A 27,259-nucleotide genomic window follows, 5' to 3' on the forward strand; every position below is an offset into this window, starting at 1 on the left:
TCATCTAATTTAAAGTGGCTCATTAGAGTATTCATATTCCAGCATCACAATATACAGAGAAATAGAAGTTGCAACAGAAATGTCTTCTTCAACCAATAAAGGGTAGTAACGGAGGGAGGATGCTCCCTGATTTTGGTGGAACTACTGAGGAAGCCTTGTCTTCTGCTACTGTCAACCATGGTCTGCCCCAGATAAGACACAGAGATAGGTCACTATGAAAAGTGAAATCCTTCAGGAATCCTGAATCCGAGTCTTGTAGACTTTAACTACCCACGCCAAGGAAGCAACATTTATAGACATTGCAGATGTCATTCTGCATCATTTTTCCTTTTTAAAGTCATTTGGGAGAGAATCGGTTGATTTTGTTAATTAGATGATTACGATAATTATGTGTCACCAAGTTCGTATTGACTCTCATTGATGACACGGATAGATCTTCTCCAGGAGGATCTGTCTCCAATCTGGCCGTTCAGGTCTTCCAATGCTTTGAGTCCACGCGCCTTGGTGCTGATCACCCTTTTCTTCTCTTTTCTTCCACCTTTCTCAGCACTGTAGACTGCTCCAGAGAGCTAATCTTTGCACAGCATCCAAAGAAGGGTAATTTGACCCTGATCATTTGTGCCTTGAGTGAGAACTTTGGGTTGATTTGTTTGATGATCCATTTGTTTGTTTTCTTCGCTGTCCATGCTATTCTCTGGAGTCTTCTCCAAGCGAAGTGCAAAGAACAGTCTAAGGCAGTGTTGCTGGCTGGGGAATTCTGGGAGTTGAAGTCCACGTATCTTAACGTTGCCAAGGTTGAGAAACACTGGTCTAAGGCATTCGCAGCTCATCTCTGGAAATCTTAGGATTAGAGGCCAGAGCCTCTAATGGCTGGAGATTTTCCCAAGCACCGTCTATAATCTGCAAACTGTATCTTATGCGTTACGTCTTCCTCACCCTTGTAGGCATTTTCGCCTGGGAAGTTCCAAAAGGAGACCATGATGGCCTTAAACTCTCCTCTTTCCTTCTCTGCATTTCCAATTACAAATCTCTCTCTGGGCTGTTACTAACCCAAAGAATGTTTATGCCAACAACTGAAATAAACATGTTACATTAGGAAGAAAGAAACACAGCAGCTTCTGAGATATAATTAAGCCATGAAAAAATGCCATCTTAGCTGAGATTGCAAGCAGAGGTTATATTTAATATTATTTGCCTGTTTGTATAACCAGAATGGACAGTCTGAAGTTCCAAGACAAGAAGCCACAAAGAGCGCCACCCAACTTATGTTTTAATATGTCGGTGGAAAGGAATATACATCGTAATCACTGTAATCTGATTTTAATTAACTTTAAATTAAATGAAAACAAATCTGGTTTGTCATTGCTCTGCTTGCTTCTTTGTCCTGTCCCTTCCTGTTTGGGGAATATCGCTCCCCCCACCCCAACAATATCTACCACTCAGACCAAACCACTTAGCCCACGTTCTTGGGCTAGGACTCAGCTGTCCTGGGGTGGCCCATCTTCTTCTGTTGAAGAACTGACCTTCACATCCTGCGTCCCCAAAGGATCCATAAGCTGCACATCCAAAACCTGAAGGGACTCCTGGGCCAGTACAAGGAGGCGTTGAAGGATCTGAAGAAGAGAAGAGGAACAGCTTTTAAGGCCAGGTCAACCAGGCAGGCTGACTACTTCCAAGGCCTCCACAACGTTCCTCCACAAAAATATTTTGGATGGAGTTGCCAGGCTGAAGATGTTCTCACAGGATGTCCCCACAGAAAAGGACCAGCAGAGTTGGAGGCATCACTACCCAACCCCAGAAAATACAGCAATGGCTGGGGTTTTCATCTGGAAAAAAGGCAATGGAAGCACACAAGAGAGGTAGGCATCCGAGTCGGAGAAAGACGAGAGAGAGTGAAGTTCTTCTATCGTAGTAAAACCAGGGAGATGACGAAGCTGAATGGTGGGAGGTTCAGAAGGGTCCATGGAACCACTCCCACAAGATGTAGCAAAGGGCACTACGAGATGGGCACCAGCCTGGGCAGCTTTAGAAATAGAGTATGGCAACACCACGAAGGGTTAGGGATTATGCCAAGTGGCCATGAATACTACCCTTTGCATCATGAGTTTAGGGAGCTAATGCACTCATATCTTGCTTGCAAGCTACCCAGAAGCCTCCAGATGTGGGACCACAACACTGGACTCGATGGGTTTTGTCTGCTTCAGGCATACTATGCTTCCCTGGACAAATTCTACCCAAGAAGTCAGATGCAGGCCATGCCCAATAATTCAGTGCAAGGGAGAGAAACTCCAAGCTCTGCAGCATTAGCATCCAAAAGCCCATGCTGGCTGGGGAATTCTGGGAGTTGGAAGTCCATGCACCTTAAAGTTGCTGAGATTGAGAAACACCAATCTAACTCTTACAGAGGTACAGTATTTATCTTATCTCCCAGCTCAACGCTTTCAGCTCTGGATTGAAAGCCGGGTGTGCAATGAGATTTCAGCTCTCTGGCAACCAAGTGAGTATAAGAGACCACTTGCCCAACAGACCTTGGCAAAACTGGAAATTGGAAGGCAGGCCTTCAAACCCGACCTTTCATTCATCGCTGCCAGCGGAGGCATCCACAACTGGTCTGATTCAGCAATGAGAAAAAGAGAAGGGAGGATGCTGCTCAGCTAAGTTGGCCACAGCTTAACATACCTGAGGTGATGGCTTCTCTCTGGTCCACACTGACAGCTGCTGGTCTTTCGGGGTAGCAACGAACAGGGCCGGGAGGCGAGGCCGGGCAGCTATAAAATGGTTCCTGATCGCTACATAATCTGCCTCTGGATGTAAAATCAGAGCATCAGCGTCAGAAGGCAGTCACCCATTTCTGAAACGTCTTTATATTCTGAAAATGGATGGAGCCACATCTTTCTGTACAGCTATAGATGTACAGCAACAGAAGGAGCCACATCTTTCTATACCAGTGTTTCTCAACCTTACCAACTTTAAGACGTGTGGACTTCAACTCCCAGAAGTCCCCAGCCAGCCATGCTGGCTGGGGAATTCTGGGAGTTGAAATCCACACGTCTTAAAGTTGCCAAGGTTTCTCACAACCTTGTGCACCTGTTGAGAAACACTGTTCTATACAGTCCAGATAGAATAATAAGTTTAAAGGCTGAATTAATTTCATATGGATATATATTGTATGGATCCTTCCCCCCACCCCCACCCCCCATTTAATTCATTTTAATTTCTGTAATTTTTAAAATGTGTGCCTTCAAGTCAGTTTTGACCCTTGACAACTCCTCCCTGCAGTTTTCTTGCAAGCATTTCTCGAAAGTTGCTTGCCAGTCCCTTCTTTTTCCCAGGGCTGAGTGGGAGGGACTGGCCCAAGGTCACCCAACAGGCGTTGTGCCTAAGGCAAGACTAGACTTTACAATCGAGCCTGGTGCCTTAACCACTACACCAAACTGGCTCTCAGTTTTTTGTAACGCGTGCCATTACAAGGTAGTCCTTGTTTAGAGACCACAACTGGGACCGGCAACCTGGTTGTTAAGCAAAGAGGTCACTAAGTGAAACCACGACTGTGCTTACAATCTGACGTCAGCTCTCCTTTGCTTTACAAACCTGTGAAGGTCATAAATGTGAGGATTGGTCGCAAACTTGCTTTTTCATCACCATCATAACTCTGAACAGCCACTAAATGAGGCAGTCACTAAATAAGGGCTACCTGTATTTTCACAGTACTATCACTGGTGTCTTTTCTGTGTTTGTTTGTTACAGTATACTTCACTAATTAAAAGATCAGAATGAGAAGGCAAACATGATGGGAGAAATAAAAACACTCAAAAGATATGGGATGTAGGGAAACAGGTTTTTCTGGAAGCAATTTTGCATTTCAAGGAAGGAAAGACTTAATTGGTTGACTTAATCAAAAGGCCTGTATTTTGTTAGAACCAAGCTGGCTTAGCCTACTGTAGATCTGGCTTTGATGTATCACCCACACAGCACAGATTGATTTATGTATCATTCTAGGAGGACCAGGGTTTTTCTTAACTTAATTCGAGCACCTTAGGTGCCAAGACTGACTTCTCTGAGCATTGCTGAACTCTTAACGCCTTATTATTGAGCCCATTGACTGTCTGAGCCCTGAGAAACGGTACCAGGAGGGCAGAATCACCATCAGAGAGACAGCTTTGTAAGAGGGACAAAGTGGGGTGTTTTTGTTGTGGATAGTTATTTATTTATTTATCACATCTTTATAGCCGCACATCTCACACAGTAATTCTGGGCGGCGTTCATAATAAAACAGTCCAATGCATAAAAACTATTTTAAAAAATTTAAATTAACCCCATTTTCAGGGCCTTCCAGAAGGCCAGCAGGGTTGGGGCCAGCCTCACCTCGGGGGGAACGATGGCCAGAGGACGGGGGCCATGGCAGAAAAGGCTCTCTTTCTGGATCCCACCAAATGAAGCTCCTTGGCCGATGGGACCCACAACATGCCTCTCCTGCCGGACCTTGTGGGACGGGTAGATGTCAGTGGGGAGAGGCGGTCCCTCAAATAACCTGGTCCTACACCATGTAGGGCTCTAAAGGTCATCACCAGCACCTTGAACTGGACCCAGAAGAAAAATGGCAGCCAATGCAGCTCGTGGAGCAGAGGTGTCACACAGATCTCTGCAGATCTCACAGAGCGCACATAACTGCCCGTGCTGCTGCAGTTTGCACCAGCTGAAGCTTCCGGGTACTCTTCAAGGGCAGCCCCATGTAGACCTCTTCAAACTGGCCAAACTTTGCTTTGAGAATCTGCTGGTCAGGAGCTGTCCTGCCACAATGCTGGGACCAGCCCGGGCTTGAGCTGAGACTCCCAGCACCATAGCTTTTTTCCTTTTAGGATAAATCCTGATTTTTACCGGTGGATTGTGCAAAGAAAGCTGGCTGAGCTCGACAGCGCAGGGTTGTTCTTTCTGCAATCGAATCCTGTCAACTTTCAAGCTATTTCCCTACCAGAATTTATTTTGCATGTCCTGCGAAACAAGTGGACAAACAGGATTTTGAGCCGGAAACGTGCCTTTGCCTTTTAAAAGGAAACTCTTTGGCAAACAGCACACTTCTAGGATGGCCTGTCCCCTGCCACGGCAGCTCCTCTTGCTGCTGTCATCCGCTGGTTCTTTGTGAGGCTGAGCATGAAGTGCACGATGGTAAAAATCCAGAAGACGTGACGGAACGCCTGGCTGCTCTGGGGGCCGGAATAGAGAAACGGGAGTTTGCAAGGTAGATGCCTCTGGCCTCTTTTCAAAATTCATGGGAAAAGTACAGGGAGACTCAGCTCAGCAGAGAGGTTTGCAAAACAAGGGACTGGCCTCCAGCCGGCACACAGCCTGCTGAGAGACATCTTGATTTCTGCCTGGCATCACAGTGGCCGGTGGAAGGAAACAATCATGTCGGACATCACGTGGCTGGTAGAAATGAAGCCGAGAAAAGAGGAGGCCACCGGAGCTGTGCGAGGGCTCTCGTGAGCTGCCCTGGAGGAAATCCATCTTGTTAGGGTGGAAAGAAAATCCCTAATTCTAAGTTAGACAAAAAAAATTATTATTATTTTTTTTTTAAAAAAATTTCCTCAGAGGAGGAGACCAATGAATGGGAAATTTCTGAGGAAGGGGTTGAGGAAAAGCGGCTCTGAGTGGGGATCCTGCGAATAATAGCAAACGAGGATTTTACAGAGCATGAATTGCTAAATAAGGATTTTATATAGCTGAATCAATTGGAATTAGTTGAGTCAGTTAACACTTTATGAATGATAATTTTTTTAATATTATTTATTTTAGAAGAGTGCAAAATATAAGCCAACGATCAAGATACACTACAGGTAGTCCTCGCTTAACAACCATTCGTTTAGTGATGGTTCGGACTTACGATGGTGCTGAAAAAACGACTTGCGACTGATCCTCACACAACCATTGTAGGGTCCCCCCAGTCACATGGTCATGATTTGGGCACTTGGCAACTGGTTCACATTTATGACCGGCGCAGCGTTCCATGGTCTTGTGATCACCGTTTTCAACCTTCCTGGACAACTTCTGACAAGCAAAGTCAGTGGGGAACCACATGATTTGCTTAATGACAATGTGGTTCGCTTAACGCCCACAGTGATTCATTTAACATCCACTGCAAACAAGGTAATAAAATTGGGTCAGATTCACTTAATGACCACTTCACTTAGCAACTGAAATTCTGGGCCCAATAGTGGTCATTAAGCAAGGACTACCTGTACAATAACAAAGTTAAACTAAAGAATCCTTAAAGGTGAAAATAATTTAAAAAAACAGAAAAAGGAGAGAGGGAGAAAAAAAAAGAAAGCAATCAAAGATATGTTTGATACTTTATTGGGCTTTATGAACAAAGATTTGGAAAAAAAACTATGGAAAACTTCTACTGTATTTGATTACTTCGGCCCGAATTCTCTACGCTGCAAAGCGGAAAGAGGAATTAATCCCATCTGTGGAGGAATGGATACTTAAATCCCTAAATTTGACGCAAATGGCAAAACTAACAGACCAACTAAATGATAAAAATATGGAAGATTTTCAAAAGGATTGGACACCTTTTTTCAAATATGTGGAATGGACTCAAAAAGTTAATATGAATATATAGTATATAGATAGCAAATTGTTTAATTGTTTAATTTCTTATTAGAATTAATGAAGGTAATTTAGAGAATTAAGAAAAAAAAATACTTTAGGACATTAAGCTGTACTGTCTAGAAAGTTGGAAATCCCAATCTTTCTATTTATTTATTTATTTATCATCTTATCACCCCCCATTTTTTATTTTTATTTTTTTTATTTATATATATATATATATATATTCTTTTTTCCTTTTTCCTTTTTTTCCCCTCTCTCATCTTTTTTCTTTTTCTTTTCTCTTTTCTTTTTTGTATTGTAAGATATTGTTGTTTGTATGTAATTCTATGTTTATTTGTATGTAATTTTTGTTTGTATGTAATTCTATGTTTATTAAATAAATTAATAAAGATTTCATTAAAAAAAAAAAGATATGTTTGACACTTTATGAATGATGAGAAGTCTTTGAAGTTGCCAAGAGCAATCGATTGCTGGGCACAGACCCCCTTAGTGAGGGGAGTCTCCCCACCTCACCCCAGCCTCGCAAGGAGCACGATCCAAACCCTTTAGCTCAGCACTGTCTATCTGGAGAAGAGCATCGCAGACCTGTAGATGCCCTGAAGGCTAGTGACACCCACCTGCTGTGCACGATGTAAATTCAGCCCTGGAAACAGCACATGCATTTAATTGGGGGGGGGGGGGTTAAAAAGGCCCTGTGCACAAAAACTGGGTGGCACCCACTTTAACTGACCAGGGCTATCTCATGATTTATCCTGCACACCTTGCCTTTTTAGACACTGATGGGAAACACGCATTTAATAAGAACCTGGGAATACGATCATAGGAGGCGACATGAGTAGGGAAGGGCAGAGCTTGTGTTACGAAACACATTTTGTCATTTTGGCATCAGCATGGCTAACTGTCTACAACCCAAACCTTTACTTTGTTATATTTAGTACTGTAGGGTTGGCTAGATATACTTCTTATCTGACATGAAGTCTTAATAAATAGTAAAATTCCAGACTACACAGAATTTTTGCACACTGCCACTTCTTTGGAATAGATTTTAATATTCCTAAGCACAGGAGATATTCAGGGATAAACCTCCCGCAAGACTGAGAAATTTCTATCAACCCGTTCTCCACCTTAGGAGAGTTTCAGAGGAGGAGGAGGAGATTTATATCCCACCTTACATATTTGCAGACATTCTCATAGCTGTAGCCCAGAAAATGCTTGAGTGTTTGGTTTTGAAATGAGTCTAAGGAAATTAAGAAAGTTTAATGTAGGATTTCCCTTGAAAAAGTCTGCATCTGCCACCTAGTGCACAGTGGTGCAATATTGAAATAGATGCAAGCTTCAATTCTAGGATTAATATCTGCAGGATGGATTTTCTGAAGCACTCCAGAGATCCCACTCCAGAAACTAGAAAGGAGGAACAAATGGCACATTTTTAAAAGAACGATTCTTTAATTATTTTAGTTATATGTAAGTCTGTTTTCAGCCTGGAGCATTTTATATCTGTTTATGTGCATTGTAAAGTGAGTGCTCTATATGTGTGCACATGCATAAGAATTCTGCCACTAAATTTTGGTATATGCATTTTGCGAAACTTCTTAATCCAAAACTTAAATCCAAACAATTATTGCTTTCCTAGATTTTCAGGGGCTCTTATGCAATTTACAGCCTCTTCAAAACGCATCTGAATGATCCAAATTTTGCCCACTCTCCCCATTGGACGCTATTGGGTCTGTCCAAAAAATAATCTGGTCGCCTCCTTTTTTAGATGCTGGGGGAGATCTATCTATCTATCTATCTATCTATCTATCTATCTATCTATCTATCTATCTATCTATCTATCTATTTATTTATCAATCATGTTTCTTCGCCACCCATCTCGACAAACGCCTCAAAATACAGTAAGGATGGAGGATACAAGCGAACAAAAGTCCAAAAAGCTGCAGCTACTTCGTTGAAAACACACAAGGCCTCGCCTGACCTCAAAAGTGAAACCTAGATGGGGGAGAGAAGGGAGAGGGTAACGGGGGGAGAACAGTATTCCCCCCCACATCATTTTGCAACCCCTTCAGGTAACACCCTGGTCAGGTAAACAGGTATAGGCAGAAATATCCAGAGAGCTGCTCAGGTGTGGCCGGTCAAGATGTTTGTTTCATGAGTGAGCGACAGAAGTGAGCAGCTCACACCCCATCTGCAGTCTCCCAGCATTCCAAAACTTAGTCAATGAAGCCTTATTTCAGCAGTGAATACTTTAAAAGAAATGACAGGTGGGAATTCCCACCCTTAACTCCTTCGCCAATGGCAATCTTAGGCCTCTTCTGGCTGCTTATTTCAGAGGGCAGCTAAAGATGTGTGCATTTTTCAAGCACATACACCCAAGCACAAGGGACCAGGAAGCACTGAAAAATAGTTGTCAACAACAGCCCAATTCCAGAACATATTCTTGCCTAAGCCCTCATCAGAGTTACTTTTTGTGTTGGGAATCCAAAGACAAGGGGCTGTTTGTCTCCTCTTGCAAGCAGAGGCTGGGTTTTCTAGATTTTATGAAAACAAGAAAAGAAAAAAGAAAAAGGAAATAAAGGAAAAAGGAAATAAAGAAAAAGAAAAGAAAAATACGTTTTTTCTTTTCTTTTCTTTTTTAAACTGTGATCAGCTCTGAGAGATCTGATATGGGGGACACTTTTCATTGGTTCCTACATGATCAATCTTCTGTTTTTCAAGGTTTTTTTTCCTCTTTAATTATACTCAGAGATGGGTGAAAAAAATGTAAAGGAATGGGAAACAGCAGAAATGAGGAAACACTGCATGTTATGAATGCGTTAAACATTTCTATCTAGTGAGGTCTGAGAAAGGTAGTTTTATGACTCTGAATGAGATTGGGCTAGAATAATTTGATCAACCCTAAAAGATTTACACCGTAGAGAGTATCATGTCAGTTACCAAGATCTAGAAATGTAATGCCTGAAATCGTCATCCCTTCCAATTCTAAGATATTATGGGATGGCAATTTCAAACTGGGTGCAGGTAGAAAGTATAAACTTCATGCACCCACCACTTATAGAAATCCAATAAATGCTGTGCACCACTTTCAGTTATTAATATATATAATGGATCTATATATATAATGAATAATATATATTAATGAGGATCCTGCTCACCTGCAATTTGATCTTAAGAGCTCTCTCAGAAAAGGAAGGGAAAATAAATCTATGGGATCAAAATTAATCACAATTCCTTTTAAGTCCTACTGATTTCATTGGACCTACTCTGAAGATTCCCTGTGATACTCCATGGAAGCGAAAGCTGGACTTTGAAGAAGCAGGAGAGGGAGCATATTGACAATTCTTTGGTGTTGGAGAAGACTGTTGAGAAGAGCACGGATAGCTAAGAAAGCAAACCAACTGGATCATTGAACAAATCAACCCAGAGGTCTCACTCAAGGCAAATGACCAGGCTCAAATTATCCTACTTCAGGCACATCATGAGAAGACCTAACTCTCTGGAGAAGGCACTGATACTGGGAAAGGTGGAAGGAAAGAGAAGAGGAGGACCAGCAGCAAGAGGAATGGACTCAGTTACAATGCTGTGCCTTCTACAGCGATGGGTGTACCATTGGAAGACCTGAAGGACCAGGCTGGGGACAGATCCTCCTGGAGAAAATCTCTACGTGTGTTCACTAAGAGGCAACGCCAACTTGATGGCACATTATCAATCAATCACTTTGAAGAGCCCTTAGTTGACATCCAGTCCATTATTTCTAGCTACTAAGGTACAAATAACAGCGCTGCAACTTAAAGAAGATGAAAGATCCACTTACTCCAGGCCATCACAGACCCTGGCTGGAAAATTCCAGAAACACTGGGCTGACAATTGCCAGAGACAGAATAAAGGTTTCAGCACACCCAATCTTACATTCAACAAGTTTATGGGAGTGTTACCTTGGTATGCGTTCTTTAAAACAAAAGGATCACAATGGCCTTTAAGCTGCCATATAAATTGGATTACAAGCCACCTGGCCCTGTTGCCAAGATCAGATGACACAATCCCCTATTAACGAAGTACAGGAAAGCAGGAAATATTAATCTGTGTGTTTGCAATGCAGCTTTCCACCTTTTGTTTCTTTGGAGACACTCCTGCGCAAGGCGAACTTGGGGAAGGATTTTCCACCCCAACCCCACCACCTTTGAGCCATTTTTCTACCAAAAAAGGAATGGAAATACACTCCCCCCATGCTCACCTTTGAGTTCACCATTCAGGTTCACCAAAAGAGGGCTGTTTTTCCAGTCAAAGGTAGTGAGCAGGTGAAGGAATCGAAGGAAACCCACTTGGGGAGAGCTGTTGAGGGGGAAAACAGTGAAGAGCAGGTGAGACGTATTACCCCCGAAGGACATTCCGCCCACTTTCAACACCAGATTGAACAAAGCCTCTAATGAAAAAGAAAAAGAAAAAAGTTTTGGGGCTGCAAGCAGAAAAGCAAACACATAAATCACAGAGAAAACAGATTTACGCAGAAATTCAGCCCAGTTGTGTTCTGTGGTACTTATTTCCTGGTAAGTATCTTGAAATTGCAGTAATTCATTGCAAAAATCCAGAGGAGTCTAGTAGCCCCTTCTCCTATTAACAGATTTTATTAAAAGTCAGAAGCTCGTGAGCTTATGCCTTTCAATAAAATTTGTTAATGGGAAAAGGACTACCAGTTTCTTTCAGATTTTTTGGCCACTATAAGCTAACTCATTTCTCCTCGTACAATAATTCATTGCAGTGATTTATATAGAAAAGCACAAAGAAAGAATTCCCGCAGAGAAATGCCAATTTTGCGAGCGGTGGAAAGAAATGTCTGCCCATCAGCAGTTGTCAGTGATCAACATTTACCCTACTTTCGTCAGCTTGATGCCCTCCAGAAGTATTACAACTTCCAGAGTCCTGTAACTGCAGACCAGCCTTTCTCAACCTTTTGACCCTGGAGGAACCCTTGAAATATTCTTCAGGCCTCAAGGAACCCCTGCACGTTCAGGCTCAAATATGGGCCAGAAATCACAAAATTGTTACATTCGTTTCATGGGTAGGCCTGCATATATGCATTAACTGTGTTCTTAAAATAAAGAACGAAACACATCCCTGTAATGTGAAGTTGCCTGAATCTGAAATAATTGTTTAAATAAATCGTGATCTCCCAGGGAATCCCTAGTGACCTCCTGCAGAACCCGAGGGTGCCACGGAACCCTGGCTGAGCAACCCTGCTGCAGACAGATGAAGCAAACACAGGGAGATATCAGACTGGAGAACAGATTTTGTTTTACAGACTGCAGTTTGGATGTTTGTGAGACAGGCTTGCTGGGCAGTGCTGTACCCAGAATGAGACAGCCCATTACCAAACTAAGTAGGCCTATCTACTATATCTATTTATAGCCATTTAGATCATAGCCACACTCTGGGCAATTAATTTTTTTAATAAATTTTATTAAAGGTTTTAAAGAGGATAAAAACTAACAAACACTAATACAGAATAAAGGAAAAGAAACAAAGACAAAGAGAGAAAAAGACAAAGACTTTTGTAAAAGAGATAAAAGGAAATAGCAGCAGCTTCCGATTTCTCTGCCGCAAATACAAGTATAATTACAAGGTTATCTCTTACTGTATAGTTACAAAAAAAAGAGAGAAAAAGCTCACTTTTTTCTGTTATCCTTTTTTTCCCCCTAATCATCAAATCCACAAATTGAAAATACAGTTTTTTCCATTTCACGCAAAAAGCCTGTAAGGGGTTTCCAATCAGCCATAAATGTAGATATTGTCTTTCCTCTAAAAGTCAATTTAGCCATCTGTGCAAGTTCCGTCATCTTCACCAGCCCTTCCTCTATTGTGGGCAGTGCTGAATCTTTCCTCTTTTGAGCATACAGTGACCTTGCTGCAGTTGTCATATATAAAAACAAAGTTCCGAGACTTTTTTCTAGTTGTCTGTCCGTTAATCCCAAAAGAAAAGTGTCAGGTTTCAATTGTCCATTAGTCTTTAAAATCTTCTGAATTAGTGTATGTATCTGAATCCAAAATTTTCTGGCTTTTTTACAAGTCCCAGACTCTGGGCAATTAAGACTGGCTAACAACTGTGTTAGACTAAGACTGACTAATGCAATGAGTCACTTGCTCCCACAACTTTTTGGGATTTGTGTCATTGCAATAAAGGAGAATATATGCAGCTCAGGGTTGAACTGGAGGGTTCCTGGGCTCTCTGAACATTCCCTCGTGAATGAAAATGGAGGCCGTAGTGAGACCACGGCACAAAGGAACTCATCAGGATAAGGGACCCTCTGGCTGCTCACCTGGGTGCCGTGAACGGTGCTGGGCAGAGGAAGAGGGAGGCTGCTAATAAGTCCACAGCCTCCTCTGAGAGGCTGTCGCTGAGCAGCTGAGCACTGATCCATCGCTTGGCAAGACGGCAGGTGCCACCAAAAGCTGGGTATTGCTGCTGCAGACTGTGGGGAGGGAAGCAAAGGAATCAGGACCATGATCTTTCAGGATCAACGACCCACCCTGTGCTGGGAGGTTTTTATAGCAAAAGCCTCCTTGCTGGAAGGGATTTTTGCTCTCTTGTCAGAGGAGGTGGCAGGAAGGTGTCTCAAAATAAATGGCTCGAACCCTCCACAGCTATGGAAGTGGAGAAGCCCAAACATGAAGGGGGTGGACCTGAGAAGCTGAATCTTGGCCAGGGGTCAGCTGTTCCATGAAAGGAACAGGTCGAACGCTCAAGCACCATCAAGGACAGGATAAGGACACGGCTCTGCTAACTCCTGAACCGGCAACCACACCAAAAGGACGACTCATGGAGAACAGCAAAAGTGTCAAGGAACTTGGGGCCTAGAAGGACTTGTTGGTCTGAAAAACGCAGCACTTCTCTTGGTGGCAACAAATTACCTTCTTCACCACAACTACATGGGAACCAGATCAGAGAGGAGGTGCCAAACACCCCCTTCTTCCCTCATTCCAGCTAAGGAGAACAAGTCTCATCTGGATCCAACTAGGGAGACCTCCTCTCTCTTACCCATGGAGCGAGCTAGTCAAGAATGGCAAATGCAACATCTCAAGTTCCAGCTGCTGAGACTCTGGGGTGTCCTGATACTTCAGCATCCCCTCAGGAGTGACCACCTCCTTCAGGATCTGGGGCTCCCGGTGGTAGGCCACTTGAAGACGGAAGACATAGCCATCCTGTGGAACCAAAAAGTAGAAATTACACCCATGTCTAACTCCTGCCCTTCCCCGCTTCTCCATCCCAACTTGGCTGGGAAGCCTGCAATACCCACCTCTTAATAGTTTCTCTAAGGCTGGATGGATTAGCAACTCTAAGACTCATGAGCACTCGCAAGCTTAGAAAGGAGGGAGAGAACTAATTAGGGAAGAAAGGACATTAAAACTATGAATTTTATTAATCTTGAATTTTGGCTAAGTGATCAACTCAATAAGCAATTCATCCTCCATACTGGATGGAAGTCATTATCTTAGAAGTAGACTTCTAGGACTTCCAAGGGAGGTAAGGCAAAATGAAGATGTCTCCATGAAAGAGGAGCCGATGAACGCGGCAAAGATCAAGGAACCAGTGAATAGATTGGTTCCTTGAGACCTCTCCAGATAAGGAGAGGACGGGAGATCGCCCACATGTGCTCTGGATGGCTGCTCCTCGCGAGGACACCACAGGACAGCAGTTTTCCATGTGTCTGAGTGCCAGGAGACAAAGGGATCAGCCATCTTGCTTGCAACCATGGTGGAGCCTTTTACAGGACACTAAGTCTGCAAACCTCACTTTCTAATCACTTTCGGAAACTGCCTATTAACCATCTTAACGCTATTAGAGACCTTCGGAATGACAAGTTTTAAAAGTCATCAGGTGAGTTTTATCTTCAACTCTGAACAAAAGAAAAATCATTTATAAGCTTAAGAACGTAAATAATTTGAAATAAGTAGCAAAAAGCTAAATAAGCTTTTGATCTAAGAAAGTTATAAATCGATTAAGGGTCCAGATAAATTTGGAATATTGACTTTTACTGTAAGATTTTGGAATTAACTATAAAAAATAAACAGCTTCTCGTGGGAAACAGACTTATTTTGGCTATCCTGACTATTGCAAGTCATAACAAAGATGTTACTTTGTTATTTTAGAACCTGGACACTAGAGAGGACTAAAGATTCTAAGCAGAAGGGGAAAAAAAGCAAGCCTTTTCTTATGTCAGTTAATACTGGAACTTACAAAATGACACAAAACGTTATAACATCGGAAATATTAAAAAAGATCTTTGAAGAATGGAGCCAGAAATTAGTAACTACAATATCAACACTGTCAGTAATGATGTCTGCTTCTATTGATAGACTATGTCTAAAAGATATTAATGGAGGAATGACAGATGTGGAATAAATTTTAACTGACAAAAAAGAGAAAGTGGAACTACAAATCACAGACCAAGATAATGATTTGAAAAGGATGCTTTACTGGATATACAAAAGAAACTGGCTGAAGTTTTAAAAATTAAAAGGGAAATACAAATGATAAAACAAGAGAATGGCCTGGAAAATGTTTTCTTATTGGATCTACAAAAGAGGCTTGTCAAAGCTTTGAAGAAATCTGTGTGAAGGAATAAAGAAGAATTGAAATCAAATCCTACAATATTTGACTGAATTAAAGATTAGGACTCTAGAAGTAAAACAAAGGAATACAAGGTTGGTTTATCTGATCAAAGTTAAAATAAGACTTTTTTTGCAAAGTTCTGGCCACCCTTTATGGACTTTTTGCCGATACCAGGATTGAAAAGTTGTTTCATGGATGCTCTTATAGATAAGGGATGGGATATGGGATGAAGAGACATCTGTTTGGAACCTTATAGGGGGTGAAGAGCTACCAAACTTGTTTATACTAGTTGCGATGAAGGTTGGAAGTCACTTCCTTATATATTTATCTCTTTTTTCTTCTTCCTTTTTCTTCTTTCCTGCACTTTTTATTCTTTTTTTCTCTTCCCTTCTCTTTCTTTAAGTTTAGTTTTGTATTAGTTTTTACTATTGTAATCAAAATTCTTAATAAAAATTATATTTGCAGAGAAGTAGACTTCTCTCTTTCTTTGGAAGGCAGGCAGGCAGGCAGGCTGGCTGGCTGGCTGGCTTTCCAGCACTATTACCTTATATATATCAGTGTAGGTGGGGGCTGGCCGGCACAGCAGATGGTGTTGCTGGTTCAGAACTTCAGCCAGCTGCACCTGGAAAGCGGCCTTGATGTGCTGGATGGCCTCCTTGCTCCGAGGCCATTGACCACTTCCCTCCATCTGGCAAATCACTGAAATGAAAGGGAGCATCACCAAGGGAACATCGATCAACCAAGGAGCCACAAGGGGACCAGCCATGAGCCCTGCTGAGGCACCAGACCAAAGGTCCAGCATTCTCCTCCACATGGTAGACAGCTGGAAAGCTGTCTCTGGGAAGTCAGCACCTCTGGAAACAGATAGCCAATGGCAAACAGCCTCTGTTACCAGGGATGATATACAGTCCTTGGTAGCTTTCTTTTAGTAGCCTTCTCCTCCATGAATGTACCTAATCCTCTTTTTAAAGTGTCCAAGTTGGGGGCTAGCACTACATTCAGTGGAACTGAGTTCCCCAGATTAACCTCATTGTTTTATATACCTTTCTTATGTCCCAATCCTGCCTTCCTTTTCTTTCTGAAGCTAAATAGCCCCAGATGCTGCAGGCTCTTTCACACAGGAGACCCACAAATCACTGAAGCGGCCCAGATTTGCCCCCGCACTAACTCACTACATTTTCTCTGCTGGGGTGACTGGTCAGGACTGCACTATATCCACCCATTTTTGAGTCTTTCCCCCAAGGTCCCTAGCATGGAATTTGCCCTTTGCACAAAAATCACACTCCAGAGGTGACGTTTTCATTAAGCTACACATCTCACACACACAGAGACAAACTTCATGGTTATTCCAAAGCAGTTCAGACCTTAAGGCGCAAGTGGGCTACTTTTTGTGAACCATTTGGAGGAGCTGAAGCTAGCAGAGTTGGGCTTTAGCAAGTCTGTTTCCTGTTCAAGGTCCTTGCATTACAGCTTTCCTCGCTCCCCAACTCAGCTCAGCAAGGTGGGGATCTGTGGTGCTGACTTTCAGCATGCAGTCAGAAGGAGACACCAAGAACTCTGGAAAGGAATCTCCAAGGCCTTACGCAGCCCTGGAAGGTAGGTTGCTAACCCCTGTCCTTTGGGTGGGGGAAACAGTGTCCATGTTTTACTGCTGCTTCTGCAAGGGGGACGGTAGCAAAGGGGAAGGAGGGGGCATGGCTGCTGGATATGGAGGCCAAGAGGTGCTAAGTCAAAGCACTCACAGCTCAACGCTGGTTTCTTGCAAAATGTTTGTGCTTATCGGTTGCCTTCTTCTGTGGGTTGAGCTTAGACTCACCTTCACTCACCACAAGGAGATTCTGGCAAGCTACAGGTGGACACGGATCAATACACAACACACCTGTGTGTGTCTCTTGAAGGCAAGGGTTCGTTCGTTCTTCAAAGTCAACATAAAAACCCAGAAACACACCCAGGAAAAGTGTCGACTCAACAAGGGTGGTTGGGTGATACAAAAGCTGAGCTATGTGGCTTCTTATCACACCTGCAGAGTTAGAAGGGGCCTCAAGTCCAACCCCCTGTTGGGCATAGGAATCCAAATTAAAGCACCCCAAATTAATCCACCCAACTACCACCACCTCTCTAGATAATAGGTATTTAGTGTCAAACCATTCTTACCTTTAGATAATTTTTCTAGCATGCAACTTGAATCGGTGTTCCTGTAATCCAGGATTATTAACCCAAGCCCTGCATTCTGAGACGGTAGGAAACAGGTAATGTCTTTCTGAGCCCCTGATCCCAAAGTCAACATGCTCCAATCACTTGGCTTGCTTCCAGACTCTTTTGAAAACATGAAGTCACCAACCTCCAAAACTTACTGGAAGTCAACGTGAGAAAGACTAAGATTTCCGTCCTACCCATCCCAGTGATAAATCCTTGCCTTTTATTGGGGCCACATAAGCAGGACAGGGTTTTTCCGCCAAGGGCAGAAGTGATGCTCGGTCTTTGATCCTGCCATGGAATGCATATTCTGGTCTCACAGGGACTGGAGGGAAGGTCTAGGAAAGAATCAGAAAGAAACACCAATAGAAGAACGAAGGACCTGGGGAAGCGGGAGGTGGACAAAGCTCCTAAAATCACTTTGCTCAAAAATTGATAGCTCTTTCCAGATTTAAGGCAGGTTCTCCAGAACATCCTGACACCGAATACTCAGTTTTTAATCAACAGAGAGAGTTTAGGCTGGTACAGCTACCATTAAGCGCTTTAGTCATCCCAGAAACAATGACATTGAACCTGGTCCGTGTAGCACAGCCTACATGGGGCTATCAGAGGAAACAGGCTGGAAAGTTCAACCAGGATAGAATGCAGCTGTTCAGCTGCTTCAGCCTGATGCAAAAGTTCCTGGTACAGGCAGTCCTCAGCTTACGATCATTCATTTAGCGGCCGTTCAAAGGTACGATGGCATTGGGAAAAGTGACTTATGACCAGTCCTCAAACTTATGTCTGTCGCCATGTCCCTGCAGTCATATGATCAAACTTCAGCCACTTGGCAACTGGCACGTATTTATGATGGTTGCAGCATCCCAGGGTCACCTGATCGCCATTTATAACCTTCCCAGTCAACTTCTGACATGCAAAGTCAATGGGGGAAGCTGGATTCACTTAACAACCACATGATTCACTTAACAGCCGGAGCAGAAAGGCCGTAAAATCAGGCAAGACTCAGTTAACAGCCACCTCGCTTAGCGACAGAAGTTCCAGTCCCAATTGTGGTCATAACTTGAGGATTACCTTTATCTCTGTCTTCCACAAGAATCATCCAGCCACCCCAATATGCCTAAAAAGGCATCCCTTCATGGGTCAACCCCCTCCCGGCACCTCCCATTCATCCCACTTGACTCACATCTGTGTGTCGAAGGGCCGGGTGAGCTCCTTGCACTGCCGTCACCGTTAAGGGCATCCCCTCCAGGTTCCAGAGCTTGCGGCTCAGATCATCGTAGGAACGGGTCAGGCTCACCAGCTCTTCCTCGCCAGTCCCTGCCAGCTGTGGATGTCCCAAAGAGCCAGGTGGGCCAAAAAGGATTGATAGCACAAAGGCATCTCGGTCAATGCTCCCCACCACCACCCTTTTCAATGTTCTTTTAAAAAATCAGGACGAAAAGGAATAGCAAAGGAAAAGGGGTTTTCTCTTTTTGGCTGAAAACTTGATACGCCTCTTTTAAGTGCTAAACCACAATGCCCCAAAAGAGACACAATCAGCATTTACCCTCTTTGTACAGGCATCATCCTAGCTTTACTATGCTGCTTCATCTTTCTTCATTCTTCTCTGCTTTTCTTCATCATAGCTCAGCATTGGTTTCTTGCTAAATGTGGTCAGACCCACCTTCATCCACCTTTATGAGACTCTGACAAGCTAAGGATGGACACTGGACAAGCTTCTGAATGCGGAGGTTAAGTGTGCCTCCAACATCAATACAAAATAAAGAAACACGCCCAAGAAGAACGTCTACTCAACAGGATGGTCAAGCAGTCAAAGTGCTGAGCTAGGAAATGTGGCTTCCTATCTTATGACTTCAGAACTCGAAGAGGGGAGTTGGATCAGGAGACTCCAAGATGCCGTCTAACTCTACAATTCTTTGGAGACCCTTCTACAGGTGCAGAAATATTCATCACCCATAGGCAAAGGGCAAAAATAGTTTGTTGACCTTTGAAAACAAGGCCATGATGTTGGGTTTCAGGGCTTCCCTTTTTATTACTGCCAATCAGTTTCTTTACGCTTAAAGCAGCCTTCTCAATGGAGTGTTCCCCGGACATTGGAACTGTGATTCCCAGAATTCCCAGGACTAAGCCAAACCTCAGCTAACTGAGAATTCTGGGAGTTGCAATCTTATTGTACCTGGACGGTGCTGAGTTGGAAGAAGGCAATTTAAATGAGATAAAAAGATCCGTAACGTAAAAGCTTCTTGATGGTAAGATCTGCACAACAACGGAATCTACTTATGGGGGTTCTAAGTTCTCCATCTCTGGAGATTTTAAAGGGAATCTGACCAACCACCTCCCAAGGATGGTTTAATGAGTTTCCCTGCGCACTGGAGAGGACTGAATTAGTTGAGCCTGGTGGTGCATTCCAACCCTACAATTCTATGGGGTGGGGGGATTAAACTTGAGAATTGTTGTTGACAAAACACTAAACACATTTTTTAAAAATGAACAGAAACAGACAATGGAATACTTCCTGTTCAGTAATCTGGAAGCATGGCTTGAAACCTGAATCTTTCACGTGGCCGATTTCCAGCCAAGCAGTGTGTTACCGTACAAGGAGATAGTGCAAAATGCAGGAAGCAACGCAGACAGACAGGGATGTAACAGGGCTGTGGTGTAAAAGTGCCACAACAGCTTAGGGGAAAAGTCAGATTTCAGCAGCCACCCTGCCATTCCTCCAGCTGCAATGAAGACCTTGGAAAGAGCAAGAGGGCACCCCTCTGGGTCAAACAAGACACTGCAAATTGCAAAACCCCACCAGCTGTTTTGCACTCACACAAGGTCATTTATGTTTCTCACCAGGATAATGAACAAAAAAAACAGATGCAATGTTACATCTGTCAGCACTTTTAAAGCATCTCAGCTTGTTAGCTTTTTAAAACAGATTGTATGGGCTCCTGGAAAATATCAGGGCCACGGGGGAGTTGGGGGACTGACGGGGTAGACATCTTTGGAAACTTTCAAGGGAGGTGGGTTGTGGAATGCTGACATTACAAAGGAGGCAGACGCAGATTCATCTGGCCTTTTTTTGAAAGAAGAACACTCGGGGCAAGGGGTGAATATAGCAGAGCTATTAGATGAAGCCACACAGAAGCTCAACACTCCTATTTTACTGCTTTTTTTGTTTGTTTGTTTTAAAAGGAAAATCACACTGCTGTAATTCAGTGGGTTGGGAGGCTTAAGGAACTGCAAAAAACTGTGCTGGGCGGTTCCTCCGGCCCCCAGGATTCAACATCAAGAGTTGGACCCAATATCAACACAAAAATTCTGTCATTCTGGCTTCCTTGGACCACTTCAGCAAAAGGAAATGTGGGGCCCTCAAAAGATGAAGAAAAGCTCTGTCAAGAAGAGTCTTTGAAATTCACACTGGGTGGGCGGGGGAGGTTAGCGTTTCCCTCTTGGTTTAGAAACTTACTTCGTGGTTTCTTCTCCCAGCGTGGAAAGAACAAGAGAATATCCTGGGCAAAGATCTCAAGAGACATCCAGGGAGGACAAAGAGGAAAAGGAAGAAGGTAGAATGAGAAAGAGGGGGACCTCACCTCACGCCCCAGTTTAATTAGGGGTTCCAGCAGGGCCCCTGTGTAAGAGATGGAAGTCTCTGGAATGTCCAGGTGCCTGCAAAGGGAAAACAAAGACGACGAAGTAGTCTTCAAAGTCGATTTGCCTTCTTCCTGTTTCACTACTGCTGTTCCTAAAAGGAAGTCCTCGGTCCTCTGAAGCTGCCAAGGATTCTGCTTGCATTCATGCATCACACTAGGCAAAGATGTCGTTGGCTTAGTGTCAACTCGGTGCAATGGCTCAGCCACGATGGCTTGTAAACCAAGCTTTACAGCTTAACGTGGTGCATGAAGACCATTATGGCTTGTTCAACAAACAGTGGTGAAAACTAGCCATGGTTTAGTGTAATGGGTGAACCAAGTAACATCTGCTGGAATTTCAGGAGGAAAAAACAGGACTAACATACAACCTACATTCCACCTCAAGAGTCTAAAGTTTCTGGAAAAAGAATTTGCTTGTGGGACTTTGCTCACACCTGCCTTATCCAGTTGGGGTCCTATTCTGACTTCCAAGTGCCCGGAATTAAAACTGGGAAGTCAGGATGTTCCTCACCAGACAGTCTCATCCTGTTCTCTTCCACCGAAGAGTTATCATTGTCTACTCACAATTGCAAGATGTGACGTATGATTTGCTCTGGAATAAGACGTCTCTGGCTCATGTTTGGAGCGTCCCACAAAACAGCCTCACAGATGGCGCCATCTTGGAAACGTCTCAGCTCTGACCGCTTTCCCCAAAATTGCCGAAACTCCGTGGCCTTCAGGAACAGACACAGGAGCAGTATTTTCCTCCCCTTTTCAGCATATTATCTTTAAACAACTATAAGGCAAATTCTAATATTTTAAAAATTAGAGATTCCACAGGGACTACACAGCTATTGGACATCTACAAAATACACATATAAGGCAACATTTGTTAGTTTTTCACTGGATTAAGAATAATTCTGTGGGTGTGCACGCACATGCGTGTGTACATACACATTGAGCACCATAACCCTGATTGCATTCAAAATCTAATGAATCCAAATCTGTTTCAAAAGGGGGCAGAACCAAGGGCTGAGGATTTTTTATGAATCAAATCAGAAGCTTGGAAAAATCTTAACGGGTTTTTCATTTCCTCACAGAGGAGAAGAGCAAGGAAGGATGCGGAACGTCTCTGTGGACATGTCCCGAGTTAGGTGGACATGGCTGTCCAGTGGGCTGTGCACACACAAGCAGTCTTCCACATGGAGTACCCTCTAACAGTGTTGGGTTATGATGGTCGAATCCTGCACTGGCTGAAGACTTCGGTCAAGAGAGAAGAGATGGAAGCGGGCAGCCTAACTTGGTTCTCACCTCATCTCTGTCTGCTTCAGGGCCTCGCTCCAAGACACTGGTTGCGAAATCGAGATTTAGCAAGAGCCCAAATGCCAGGGAGCCGACATCTTTGTGCTTCGGGGGATCCACCTGGATCGACCACTGGAACAAAGTACAGCAAGACAAAAATTAGCAAAGTTACTCTGGCAATATTCTGAGCCTCTAAGAAGCCATGAGTTTGGGGCTACTCAGCCATATCTTCGTAAGTTGGATGTCTCCCAAAGGAGAAGACATGATTCTCTTAGACCTCTTTAAGTGGAAACAGAGGATCTGTCCTTTCTTCATGCAACACACGTACTCAGCCCCTAATCTAGGGTTCCTTCTGCTCTGAAAGCTGAACACGATTCCTTTCCACAAAACAGAGAAAGCATGTTCTGTTTAAGATCCTGGTAAATGGAAATTGCATGGATTCAACTGTTGCCAATATGACATTTCAACATCTGCATAAAATCAGAATTTAACCAAAGGACATGGATAGTACCACATTACACCAGTGCTGCTGAAACTCACCAAATCCTTTCTTCCCCAAGGACCAAACTTAGAAGGAAAATAGAACACATTAGATATTCTGGAAACTGTTTAGAAGATCCATCTTTTGCCCAACTATATTATTGTTATTACTGGAATCAAATATTTTCTTCAAAGGCTAGTATGACTTCCTAAGAAAAATCCTTCTCATTTTTAAAACATTTTATAGTCAGGATCTCAGGTGAGTACTTCCACTGTTACAGGTGCACAATTTATAATATTCATTTTAAACACATTTTATCACTTTCGACTTCAGCAAAGGATCGTTACCTCGTCGTGGTGCTGGAGCTTGAGCACCTCAGTGATGCCATGAGCTAAACCGTGAAGGGCCACCCAAGACGGGAAGGTCATGACAGAGAGGTCAGACTAAATGTGATCCCTGGGGGAGGTAATGGCAACCCACCCCAGTATTCTTGCCGTGAAAACTAAATGGATCAGTACAACCAGAGATATGTCGGTATACCATCGGAAGATGAGACCCCCAGGTCGGAAGATGGTCAAAACGCTACTGGGGAGGAACAGAGGATGAGTTCAACTAGCCCCAGACGTGATGACGCAGCTAGCTCAAAGCCGAAAGGATGGCTAGCGGCCGACAGTGCTGGTCGTGAACGGCGAATCCGATGTTCTAAGGATCAACACACCATTGGAACCTGGAATGTAAGATCTATGAGCCAGGGCAAATTGGATGTGGTTATTGGTGAGATGTCAAGATTACAGATAGACATTTTGGGCATCAGTGAACTGAAATGGACTGGAATGGGCCACTTCACATCAGATGACCACCAGATCTACTACTGTGGACAAGAGGACCACAGAAGAAATGGAGTAGCCTTCCTAATTAATAGTAAAGTGGCGAAAGCAGTGCTTGGATACAATCCAAAAAACGATAGAATGATCTCAATTCGAATTCAGGGCAAGCCATCTAACATCACAGTGATCCAAATATACGCCCCCCCCACAGATGCTGAAGAAGCTGAAGTAGAGCAGTTCTATGAGGATCTGCAGCACCTACTGGACAACATGCCTAAAAGAGATGTTATTTTCATCACAGGAGATTGGAATGCTAAGGTGGGCAGTCAAATGACACCTGGAATTACAGGTAAGTATGGCCTGGGAGAACAAAACGAAGCAGGACATAGGCTGATGGAATTTTGCCAAGACAATTCACTCTGCATAACAAACACTCTCTTCCAACAACCTAAGAGACGGCTTTATACATGGACTTCACCAGATGGACAACACCGAAATCAGATTGACTACATCCTTTGCAGACAAAGGTGGTGGACATCTGTACAGTCGGTAAAAACAAGACCTGGAGCTGACTGTAGTTCAGATCACGAACTTCTTCTTGCACAATTTAGGACCAGACTAAAGAGATTAGGGAAGACCCACAGATCAGCTAGATATGAGCTCACTAATATACCAAAGGAATATGCAGTGGAGGTGAAGAATAGATTTAAGGGACTGGACTTAGTAGATAGGGTCCCGGAAGAACTATGGACAGAAGTCCGCAACATTGTTCAGGAGGCGGCAACAAAATACATCCCAAAGAAAGAGAAAACCAAGAAGGCAAAATGGCTGTCTGCTGAGACACTAGAAGTAGCCCAAGAAAGAAGGAAAGCAAAAGGTAACAGTGATAGGGGGAGATAGCCCAATGAAATGCAAAATTCCAGAGGTTAGCCAGAAGAGATAAGGAATTATTTTTAAACAAGCAATGCACAGAAGTGGAAGAAGACAATAGAATAGGAAGGACAAGAGACCTCTTCCAGAAAATTAGAAACATCGGAGGTAAATTCCAGGCAAAAATGGGCATGATCAAAATCAAAGAGGGCAAGGACCTAACAGAAGAAGAAGAGATCAAGAAAAGGTGGCAAAAATATACATAAGACCTGTATAGGAAGGATAACAGTATCGGGGATAGCTTTGACGGTGTGGTCAGTGAGCTAGAGCCAGTCATCCTGAAGAGTGAGGTTGAATGGCATCCCAGCTGAACTGTTCAAAATCTTGCAAGATGATGCTGTCAAGGTAATGCATGCTATATGCCAGCAAATTTGGAAAACACAAGAATGGCCATCAGACAGGAAAAAAATCAACTTATATCCCCATACCAAAAAGGAAACACTAAAGAATGTTCAAGCTATCGAACAGTGGCACTCATTTCACATGCCAGTAAGGTAATGCTCAAGATCCTTCAAGGTAGACTTCAGCAATTCATGGAGCGAGAATTGCCAGATGTACAAGCTGGGTTTAGAAAAGGCAGAGGAACTAGGGACCAAATTGCCAATATCTGCTGGATAATGGAAAAAGCCAGGGAGTTTCAGAAAAACATCTATTTCTGTTTTGTTGACTATTCTAAAGCCTTTGACTGTGTGGACCATAACAAATTGTGGCAAGTTCTTAGCGGTATGGGGATACCAAGTCATCTTGTCTGCCTCCTGAAGAACCTGTATAACAACCAAGTAGCAACAGTAAGAACAGACCACGGAACAACGGACTGGTTTAATATTGGGAAAGGAGTACGGCAGGGCTGTATACTCTCACCCTACCTATTCAACTTGTACGCAGAACACATCCTGCGACATGCTGGGCTTGAGGAATCCAAGGCTGGAGTTAAAATCTCTGGAAGAAACATTAACAATCTCAGATATGCAGATGATACCACTTTGATGGCTGAAAGTGAAGAGGAACTGAGGAGCCTCATGACAAAGGTGAAAGAAGAAAGTGCAAAAGCTGGCTTGCAGCTAAACCTCAAAAAAACCAAGATTATGGCAACCAGCTTGATTGATAACTGGCAAATAGAGGGAGAAAATGTAGAAGCAGTGAAAGACTTTGTATTTCTAGGTGCAAAGATTACTGCAGATGCTGACTGCAGTCAGGAAATCAGAAGACGCTTCATCCTTGGGAGAAGAGCAATGACAAATCTCGATAAAATAGTTAAGAGCAGAGACATCACACTGACAACAAAGGTCCACATAGTTAAAGCAATGGTGTTCCCTGTAGTAACATATGGCTGCGAGAGCTGGACCATAAGGAAGGCTGAGAGAAGGAAGATGGATGCTCTGGAACTGTGGTGTTGGAGGAAAATCCTGAGAGTGCCTTGGACTGCAAGAAGATCAAACCAGTCCATCCTCCAGGCAATAAAGCCAGGCTGCTCACTTGAGGGAATGATATTAAAGGCAAAACTGAAATACTTTGGCCACATAATGAGAAGACAGGACACCCTGGAGAAGATGCTGATGCTAGGGAGAGTGGAGGGCAAAAGGAAGAGGGGCCGACCAAGGGCAAGGTGGATGGATGATATTCTAGAGGTGACGGACTCATCCCTGGGGGAGCTGGGGTGTTGACGACTGACAGGAAGCTCTGGCGTGGGCTGGTCCATGAAGTCACGAAGAGTCGGAAGCGACTAAACGAATAAACAACAAAATCACTTTCAAACGTTTTCCTCCAGTATCACAATTGCAGTGTTTATTGCATTTTATCCATAGTCATAATTCTGTGATTTCAGAATTTAAATGTTACGATTGTAAATTCTTAAGAGGTTTTTGTTTTTTTACTGTATTGCAAAAACATTACTTTTTCTTGTAACGGGCATGTAGAAACAAAGGCAAAATATGGAAATAGAGGGTAGAGAGAGATGAGAAAAATATGTGCTATTCCTACTAAGGTAATACAAGATGAACAAGGGCATCTACAAAGCATGTGAGTGACATCACACGAATCCTGACATCATCATGCAAATAATGAAAATCAGATACTTGGGTCATTTCACATCACAAGGCAGCACGTAATTCATTCTGCATTATTTTGCATGGTAATGCAAATATGTAATTAACGGTATTGCCATGATGTCATCACGGCACATGAAATGTCATTTTGAGGTCGTCATGGTTTCGACAGGATGCCTATGGCTCTAATATTAGTTAACGTCAACTTTGAAATCCCATCCGTTTTCGACCATCATCTTCAGAAGGACTTATACAGAAGTGGTTCTAACAGCATTAGGTAGTGGTTTAGATGGTTTTAAATTACAGGTAGTTCTCACTTAATGACCACTCATTTAGTGACAGTTCAGACTTACAACAGTGCTGAAGAAAACAACTTTCAACCAGTGCGCATGCTTACAACCATCGCGGCATCCCCGCGGTCACGTGATCATGATTTGGGCGCTTGGCAACTGGTTCACATTTATGACCTTTGCAGCATCCCATGTCACGTGACTGCCATTTTCGACTTTCCTGGCCAGCTTCTGGCAAGCAAAATCAACGGGAAACAGTGTGATTCGCTTAACAACCATGCAGTTCGCTTATCGACCACAGTAATTCGGTTAATGACCACCGCAAAAAAGATCGTAAAATTGGGTAGGATTTGC

The 27,259-nt window shown here is 43.3% G+C and overlaps 1 protein-coding gene across 1 annotated transcript in view; it reads right to left on the reverse strand.

The window, feature by feature from the left end:
* The window catches only part of NOL6 (nucleolar protein 6), a 64,410-nt gene that overhangs the window by 12,334 nt on the left and 24,817 nt on the right, over positions 1-27,259 (reverse strand). The window contains exons 13-23 of the mRNA XM_063295892.1: positions 22,342-22,464; positions 21,616-21,764; positions 20,992-21,067; positions 18,594-18,734; positions 17,631-17,748; positions 15,759-15,913; positions 13,640-13,803; positions 12,921-13,073; positions 10,841-10,938; positions 2,680-2,804; positions 1,524-1,613 (exon numbers count right to left, since the gene is read on the reverse strand). Coding sequence (XP_063151962.1) covers positions 1,524-1,613; positions 2,680-2,804; positions 10,841-10,938; positions 12,921-13,073; positions 13,640-13,803; positions 15,759-15,913; positions 17,631-17,748; positions 18,594-18,734; positions 20,992-21,067; positions 21,616-21,764; positions 22,342-22,464 — 1,392 coding nt within the window. The remainder of the gene's footprint in view (positions 1-1,523; positions 1,614-2,679; positions 2,805-10,840; positions 10,939-12,920; positions 13,074-13,639; positions 13,804-15,758; positions 15,914-17,630; positions 17,749-18,593; positions 18,735-20,991; positions 21,068-21,615; positions 21,765-22,341; positions 22,465-27,259) is intronic.

The sequence above is a fragment of the Candoia aspera genome, chromosome 2 (assembly GCF_035149785.1).
Source record: "Candoia aspera isolate rCanAsp1 chromosome 2, rCanAsp1.hap2, whole genome shotgun sequence".
Taxonomy (NCBI): Eukaryota; Metazoa; Chordata; class Lepidosauria; order Squamata; family Boidae; genus Candoia; species Candoia aspera.